Raw genomic sequence first — 9,781 nt, forward strand, 5'->3', positions numbered from 1 at the left:
CAATGAAGAACTGACCCTTAATAAAAAAGTGACTTAAGTACACATAAGACTTGTATAAAACTCATTCAAATCATGCTCAAACCACCATATTTCAACCATGTTCAATCAACCTATAAATAACCTCAATTGACCAACCAACCATTTCAATAACATCATATAATCACATGTAATTTTCAAATTAAATCTATCCCAATGCACCATCACTCAAGACAATTCATACTATAATTTTAGTCATGTCCTGAAATGACCAAATTTATGCCATACAAACTATTACATTTAAAATCTAGTGTACCACCATCCAATTTATACCTTCATATAAGTATTACCAACCTAAAATTTCCATCAAAGACAAATTACAAGCTCCATATACATGTCAAAACATCGTATATCACTATTTCAAATAAACTAATCCAATCTTTCCAGAATTTGGCATCAAAACATATCAAACTTGTAACATCGACTCCCGACTCGATCTCTGGATCCGGGTATAGTATTTCACAACATAAAAATAATTCGAGTTTAACAAAAACACTTGAAAATTTGTGGAAGTATCGATGTCTTGGCGTAAACATCATTATGAAAAAGACAACAATCAAATTAGTAGTATGCCAAGTAAAACATCTTTAATTAAAACATTTGGCGGAAGTCTTATATAAGTTGATATATTATATAAATCATAAGATGAATTAATTACCATACAATAGTTTCAAGTGCATCATTGGCAGTTAAAACAACATTCAAAACCATTTGGCGTATATGTCAAAAGAAAATCTCATAGACCATGATTCTTTAGATTAAAATACATACTTCAAAATTTCATAAACATTATCAAAATAACAATGTCTTAACAAAAGTTGCAACATTATACAAGTTTATTATAAAGCAGATCTACACACCACCCCCAAAAAGGTTATGCATGATACAAAATTAAATAGATGGCTCACTATAAATAGTTCTCTGGCAAAGTCCCTTCAACAGAATCTATTCCTTCAATCAGCATGCCTGAGAAGGAAAGGATAATAGGGTAAGTTCAAACGAACTTAGTGTGTTCCATAAAGAAAACACGACTAATGTACAATGTTATTACTGATGAACAAGCTTTAATACCATAAGGATACCCAACCTTTCAGAGAAATACAACGCAATAATCATAATACGCCCAATGGCATTCACAAAATTTGGACAAGCTCGATACACCAACTTAACACGACACATGGGCGGTTACTACCCACTAACTTAACCATAACTTTTACACAACCCATCCTTATGCCAGCCTCGTACCCAAAATTTAGAGTCAGATTCATATTAATCTGTTGTACTCATATGTACATACCCCCTTAACTCCTCATACCATTTTGGTTCAGTCGAGATGTTTTCTCGTGATCTGTCAGTCTAAATTGCAATATAGCTACCCTATCGGAGGCATCACAAACATATCCCTTTTGTTCATTATCATATCTCACATCTCACATATCACATATTGGTGGCACTGGCTTGCGCAGTAAGTAAGATGTTTTACATCGAAACATAAATAGATCATACCCACACTGATTATGCTGGTCAGATACCATACTTACGTTATTGAGAGGGAACACTTGCCTTACACAGTTCATTCAACAATGGAATTTACAACACATGGAAGTAAGAAGGAACTCACCAAAAATTCTAATACAATAATCTACTTAGCATGTCCTTTGCCCTTGATGTTAGGACCTACGTTAGCTTCTAGAGCTAAAAGAGAGACAAATACATTTATCAAATCATCCAACTATTGAAATTTGACATGCATGCATGAATCAGTAGCATGCAACCCAGAATCATGAAGTTTCCTTGCTCAAGAAAAAATCTAAAACCTATGCATGCATTACTATAAACACGTAAATTTCTTCGATAATGACCTAAGAGTTTACTAGAAATTACCAGTAATTTGGTGCTAACATTGGTTTAAGCTAAATACTAGAAACTCCTTGCTAAAGATGCTTACTTAGAATTTCAAAAGTTTCAGCGAAAACGCAAGGAAGAAGTAGAGAAAAAATGTACAAACATGCTAGACTAATGTCCTTATATAAAAGAGACATCCAAGAACAAAACTTAGTGGAAAGTCAAAGAATCCCACAATCACTCTAGATTTCGAAAAGATAATTAAGTATCAAACCATTTACAATATCCTAGTTCAGTTCTAACTAGGTTTTACTGGAAGGACATCACATGCCTCACAAACTTCTCCTATTGAAACATCAAAAGAATAAAAAAAATGAAGATTACAGAATACTTTAACCCCTATTCATCATATGAAAACGAATTAATTAACCTTACTACCGAATAACGCACTTACGAGACTTACACTTGAACGAAAATATTAATTCCTTGCTCTAACACGGCACCACAGTGATTACACGCTAGAAAATCAATAACAGAGAAATAATAAGAGAGTAACAAAAACTGAAATTGCAATTTTGAAAATCAGCAAAAGGGAAAAGAAAAAGAACAGGGGAAAAACGACAAAGAAAAATATATTGTAACAAAAAGAAAAATAAAAAAGAACAAAATCAAAAAATGGGCAAAAGTGGACAGAGAGGGATGGTAGAAAGTGCGAGTGATTTTAAGGATATTTTTGAGGAAAATATTCCAAAAAAAAAGAATTTTAGAAAAAAAATACCCATATCCTACTAAATCTAATTAGTTATCGTGTCAAATTTCTCCCTAGAGTTCAAATTCAACCCAACTTGGGTGGCACAACTGGGAAATTGCAAACATACTTTTGTTTTGCACACACAGAGGAACTCAAACACAAGATCTCTAAGCAAGCTAAAGCCTTATCACTAAACTAATAGGCTCATTATTATTATTAGTTGAGCGAAAATAATATATAAGTTTAATATCCAAAGTTAGGGGTTGGGAAAAAAATAACAAAAATTTAAGCGAAAGGATTTGAACCCAAAACCTCACATACACTAACACTCCACTTAACCACTAAACCATATTAATCACTTTAACAATTTTTAACAATTCAAAAACAAGAATTTTGGGGCATTACAAAATCGTAGTTTATCTTGGTTGAAAAAGTGAGGTCGAGAAATAAACGAATATCAATCAATTGATTAATTAGTTAGAGGCCGGAAATTAATAATTTTTTAATTGATAGCTAATCCATCCTAAACCCCCTAACCCAAAGTTAATTACAAACCCTGGTTTTACCGACTTAAGTCATTTTTCTATTTTATTTTATTTATTATTATTAACCTCTTTTATGATCTATCGTATATAAGATTTAATTATTACTATTTAGGCTTATTATTGTAGAGAAATTTTGTATAGATTTTGTCACACCCAATTTCCTTTAAGCCCAGAACTTAGGAACAATTTGGGGATCGAATTGAAAGAGATTGTAAGCTGGCGGTCTTTATTGAAAAACCAGGAAAAGTTAGGAACGAGATTGGACATGGTTGATATCCAATTCTGATGTGGTTGGATTAGAACCAGCCGATCTCTTAGTGGGGGACAAAATGATTGTCAATGGATGGTTTCTAAACGATCTCTTTATTTGTCAATTTCATTTATTAAATTTGAAAAAAATGATGAATGATTCTTTTTTTAAAAATAATTTTCTTTTAGATGTTAAATCATTTAACTAATTACATTATTGCATAATATAAAAAATTATGATGTTAATGCATCATAAAATAATACATATCACTATAAATTATTACAACGACAAGTCTTATTATGGTGAATGATGGATTAAACATGAATCATGATCGTGTGCTCCATAAGTTTCATCGTCGATCCTCAATGCATCCAATTAATTGTGAAAATTTTAAAAATCGAAAAAGCTTGTGATGGTCGAGAAGATGTAACATGATGATTACCTCCCTTCACTGTCAAGAATTTTAGTAAGTCACCAAATTCATACTTCAACCCTCCTTCCTGTTAAATATTTGTCATTAATTTTATTAAATTAAAAAAGAAAATTTATAAATATAAATAGTGTTATTTATGAGTTGGGTTATTCAATAAAAAAAACTCATTTTAATGTTCAATATATATGAAATGTTGCAAAAATATATTCCTCTAATATTTTTTTTATGATTAAGTTTAAAATATTTTGAATTAGTAAATCTTAGCCCATGCCAACCTATTGGCTTCATTAACTATTTAGAAGTATAAATATGTTTATATTAAGAATTTCATATTTAAATAAAAATCCGAGACGAGTTGCCTAAAATTTGTGAAAAATCTTGTCCATGACCAAGCCTATTGAACTAGGTAGGTAGTGTGAGCTTGCCTTGAAAGCGCTAATCAAGCCAATCGAGTCAACACTTAAAACTTCTAGTTCAAGTTTAAACCCAAATTGGGTAATAATATTGGAGGGATAATTTGATGCATAAATATAACGAAGAATAATATAAATAAGAAGCTAATATATATAATTAAATGAGTAACATAAAACCTTGTTACTAAAGCTCCATGTTTCCTCTTTTGTTAAGTTGATATTTAACTCCTCAGCCAACTTTTCCAAATGTTGTAAGGTTCCCATTGTCGGTATTATACCATCTTGATCTCCACTATAACAATATAATCAAATACAAAAAGAAAAAAGAAAAAAAACTGTTAGTTAAAATGCCTGAGAATTTCTTTTCAAAATTGTTCACTTTGATTCTTCATACATATTTAACTTATTTCAGTAAAGTATTGGAAAAAAATATTGGCATAAAAATATATACCAACCTGAATATTGTAATGGGAATGGATTGTTGAAGAAGGTTTTGAAGTGCAGGAAGCATGTCAAGGTCCTTATCAGCTTCGTTGTATTTAAAACTAGCTCTAAATAAATAAGAGTGACATATAATGAAAATTTTAAAGTTAACAATTGTTACACAATATTAACCTCAATAAACAAGTAATTTATTTATTTTTCCCAAAATGGAGGTCACAATATGGAGATAGAAAAATTGATTATAAGTCTTAAAACTTGAATTTAAAATAATCTAAAAAGTAAATATATGAATATAACCAAAAAAAAAGTTTTTTTTTTCAAAATTTAGAGGTAAACTTACGTGAAACAACCCTTCCATCTATATAACAAGTTGGTTCGATTCCCGTGAAAAGCTTTTTGAACTTCAGGGAGATTAAAGTAAAATTGCACCCTTAATGGAATGCACATGTCTACTTCAGTGCTAACTTTAGGAACCTGTCCCAAAAAATAAAGTTTTACGCTTTTGATATAATGAATAAAAGAAAAATAACATGAAGTTAGTTTTACTCAGTTTCTTAGTTACATCAACTCTAGGAATTTATGTTATCTCTAGTTTCAAATGCAAGTAAAGTAAGAGGAATGTAAAGAAATAAATAAAAACCTGTTTTCCTAAGTTCAAATCTTGCTCGTTTTCAGCACAAGGAGCACGAAAGACATCGAATAGCTTCTGTGGGGAGTAATTATGAGCATCGGTCTTGAAAGCAGCCAAATTAGCCTCATACGTAAGGTTTTTGCATTTTGCACTCCAAGTAGTTTTGATGTTAGAAATGTAATTATTTTCATCAATGACATTGCATTCTTTCTTTATTTCGTTATACAACGAGCTGTTTATCATCTCCCAAGAGAAAAAGAAATCAATTCTTGCAAGATCATCTAGCTTTTTACGAAGCATTGGGTTTCCCAACTGTTCAAAATAGTTACAGTTAAAAAAGTAATATAAAGTTCACAATAAAATCTTTAAGTTAACATTGAATTGAACCTAAACATGTTTACATGAAAGTTGAGTTGCAACACATTTTATTTTTGTTTTATCTAAGCTCGATAAAATTCATAAAAATAAGTCAAGATAATTTTTTTTATGTAAGTGTCAATACTTAATTTAAATAAAAATTTATTGTCTATGATGTGAGCTAATAAACATTAATTGAAGTCATAATGATTTGATCCAAGATGTAGAAGTCGAGATCCTAATCCAATCTAAAAAAGCTAAGCCTTCTCGAATTAAGCAAGTTACTTAGCCATGAACATTTCTAACTAATCCTTCCATGCAAGTAATTATTAAAGTGGAAATTAAATTTGATTAACTAGATACTATTCTACTTACAACCAATCCTTTGAGGTTAAATTTGGATTGCTTGGATTCCTTGTTGTTGTCAAGTAAAGCATTAGCAAGATTCGGTACGAAGTGTCCTGAAAATAAAAAATCCCCAAATTTTATTAAAGTAATGAGCTTGTTATATTGGTTGTATTATTGCATATAGACTTATCCATAACTGGTATTAAGTCAAGATCATTTGATTATTATATTTCTATTCAATAATTAAATTGACATATTCAATTTAAGAAGTATGTTACAAAAATTAATTTATGAAAAAAATATTTTTTAAAAATTATTGATTTAATAAGAAATTTGTTTGATTGTTTATTTTGAATCTAAAAAAATAATGTTGAATGCTTGATATGTCAATAGTAAAGTACCATTTATATATTAGAGAAAAAACTATATGTTGGAGATCACATTGTATTTTGTTTAGTTATTCATTATGTATATTTTGGTGTATTAAAAATATGTTGATATATAACCAAATAAGAGAAAAGAAAAAAGAAATTGTTTACCTGCAAAACTTGATCCAGCTAAATATAGATCTTTCGACTTGAAAACTGGATATTTTTCATACCATTTTTGCATGAATGAAAGCAATATTTTATCTGTACGAAACAAACACTTGAAAAATATCAATATATATAATATCCAAAATATGTTAATTAATAATGAAGAATATATATTCTGATCTTACTAGTGCTATCATCTCCATTATTATAATCGCTACTTGTGTTTGAATATGACCATCCAGATCCAATAGGAGAGTCGATAAACAATAGATTTGACACTGAAACATAATTAGAAATATTTTATATAGATATAGATATAGAAATACATACATACACACACATATATATATAAGAAACAAATGTAAATCTTTTAAACACGATGAAAACTAGATGTACTGTAACATTTTATGGTTCTAACACATTTAATATTTTTTTATAAGCTTATATGTATACGACAAAAGTAACTATGAAACATGATATATATATACACAAAAATTTATCAATAAGAACTAAGTGTAAGAAATTAGAAAACCTTTGTTCCAAGAAAAAAAATTTGTTTGGAGAGCATGAGCATCTTTCGTAACAATGAAAGGACCAACACTTCCAAAGCCATCTCCAACTGAAGAACACCCTGGTCCTAAATAGTATTACACAAAATATTTTATCATATGTGAGTAACCAAACAACTTGTCAGTTAGGCTTAAGTAAAGCTAGGGAAATAGAGTAATGGTTCGATCTAATGAAACGAATAGTCTAGTTTGACAAGTATTTAGTATATGTTTAAAGGTACAACTTTCCAGATGAGGAAAAGAATCATAATTTGATTAAGGCTTTACATTTTTTGGTAGGGATGGAGATAAAGTTAAAAACTTTGCATGGAAATGGCCTAAAGTGAATTATTACTTTCTAACGAGGGTAAAAATGATAATGTTACCATTTGAAGGGCTAAAGAGGATTAAATTGAATTATAAATTTTTGGGAGAGGCTAAAAATGCAATTATAACATATAACTAATGGGAACAAAACCCTAGCTTCCCCATGGCTTCGACTTTCTCATAGTAAATTTTATCTAACTTGTTCATATAGGATACCAACTAGGAAATACGCATAACATTAGAAACTGCAACAAAAGAAATTTAAACAAGTTAACCTCCAGTTAACCAAATAGTGAGGGGTTGAGCCATAGGATCTTTTTCAGCTTCAACAAAATAATAAAAAAGACTTCGACCAACAACGTTTTCATCGACATCAATATATCCAGCAAATTGCCTGAAATTAACATGTGGTTGTCCTGGCAATTTGGTTATCAAATCATTCATTGGGAAGGCACTGGAATCAACTCCAAGTAGAAGGAAAAGAAAACTAATAAATATTATCCCTCGAAATTCCATTTGAAATGATTCTAATATCAAAGAAATAAGGGTAACAAATGTTTATTGAATTCTTTTCTTTCTAATGCTTAAAAGTAAATGAGAGAGCTACCTTATATATAATGTTTATCTTTTTTAAACTAAATATATTGTTTTAATAATTAACACTTAGAAACCGTGAAACATCGATTTCAAGTTGTCATTATTTTTAGGCACTACTTTGTTTTGTTAGTTTGTCTACTTTTTTTTTATTAGGTGTAATTATTAAAGGTGGATGAATAGCCTTTATCAATTATAGGTTTACTTGATATAAATTTATTATACAATATAACATCAACATATTCATTAATTATGAAAAACTATTTTAGAAAATAGTAAATTTGTTCACAAATATGATTCCAGGAAAGAAATGAAATGAAATGTAAGTTTTTTCCCATTTTTTAAACTTCATATTTCAAATATATTTTGAATTTTATATTTAATTCGGTAAGATTTTTTTAGTAATAACAATGCATGTGTATATTAATAGAAAATGATAGTATTATTCATGCAGAGGTTGGGTTGAGAGAGTTTCATGTTGGAGCTATTGTGCTTTTCCTTTAAAATGATCAAGTTAGAGTTAACCCCAAATTGCATTGAAACAATATAATTACAACATACTTTAAACAAGAAAACTTCCCTTCTTGTTTAACCCAAAATTGCGTCTGAAGCAGCAAATTTTTTAATTGTTCAAATTTAATCAAGTTCGATAAGATCCATGACTTCAATCTTCCAAAATGAGAAATTGATATGTATCGAAGCCTATTCTCATTGTTTGTGAATATATGTTAGACTTTAGTACATCAATTACTTAATCAGTTACAATATGGTTTGATCGCCAATTCTCTTCTATGTATGAATTGTTTTATATTAGTACAAGTTATTACTGAGTAGATTACAATGCATATTTTGGCTCTCTTTCCAAGCTTATTCTTGACTTGTTTTTTAAAAAATATAAGTACTTTAAGGGTACTTTTAGTATTTTAGGATTATGCGTGCTAGATTAGAGATTATGAGTTTTTCTTACATTTTGATGCCTTTTTTGCGTTAATGAAAAATCTCATGCGATTTGTACTTATCACATAGGTAAAAAAAGGCCAATTTTTTGGAGTTAAATGAAATAACAGTGATTGTTGTGACCCAAACCTAACAAAGCGCACAACCTTGAGACCTTGGTTGCAATGCACGGTTGGAGAATGTGAGAGTCTTGTTGCCAAACGAAGACATGTTGTGGCACTAAAGTTTAAATTGAGGATTTCATGCACGAACATGCCTCAATGTCATGATGTTTCCATAGGCAACACCGCATCCTTAAAATTTATTTAAAAAGGAACCCAATAATCTTATGTAAAATCGCATTGCTACATCACCAAGGAACTTGCGACGCTTAAGGCTGGTTGACACAAAAAGAGGATTCATCACGTGAGATTAGTTAATTATTTAGAGGACGAAATATAATAACTGGTTAATAAATAGCTAACTGAATAAAACCTAAGTTCTGTAACACCCTATACCCGGCCCGATCGTTGAGCCTGAATATAAAGATGTCATACCACCGTCTCACTACTTGTACATTACAGTGTTCATTTTATTAAAGTTGTCACATGTTATTCTTCGCATTCGCACATGTTTTAAGACATTCATACCTTAATCATCACTAATCAATGTAACTTACCGAGTTACATAATCAAGCATTTGAACCACTCAGCAAAATTTAAAAGTTAAACACATAGGTACCGATACTAACCCTAGGGTATCGATATTTCCTTTAAATGGTATCGAT

At 29.9% G+C, this 9,781-nt stretch overlaps 1 protein-coding gene across 1 annotated transcript; it reads right to left on the reverse strand.

Moving 5' to 3' along the window:
• Positions 1–943: 943 nt before the first annotated feature.
• LOC107956057 (serine carboxypeptidase-like 44) lies at positions 944–7,980 on the reverse strand. Its single transcript, XM_016891808.1, has 11 exons — positions 7,740–7,980; positions 7,122–7,226; positions 6,775–6,867; positions 6,593–6,685; positions 6,081–6,166; positions 5,358–5,660; positions 5,058–5,191; positions 4,729–4,824; positions 4,451–4,565; positions 3,870–3,927; positions 944–1,002 (listed from the first exon to the last, which is right to left on the reverse strand). Exons 1-11 carry the CDS (start codon positions 7,978–7,980, stop codon positions 944–946), a joined length of 1,383 nt encoding a protein of 460 aa, XP_016747297.1.
• Positions 7,981–9,781: the final 1,801 nt, after the last annotated feature.

The sequence above is a fragment of the Gossypium hirsutum genome, chromosome D07, assembly GCF_007990345.1.
Source record: "Gossypium hirsutum isolate 1008001.06 chromosome D07, Gossypium_hirsutum_v2.1, whole genome shotgun sequence".
NCBI lineage: Eukaryota > Viridiplantae > Streptophyta > Magnoliopsida > Malvales > Malvaceae > Gossypium > Gossypium hirsutum.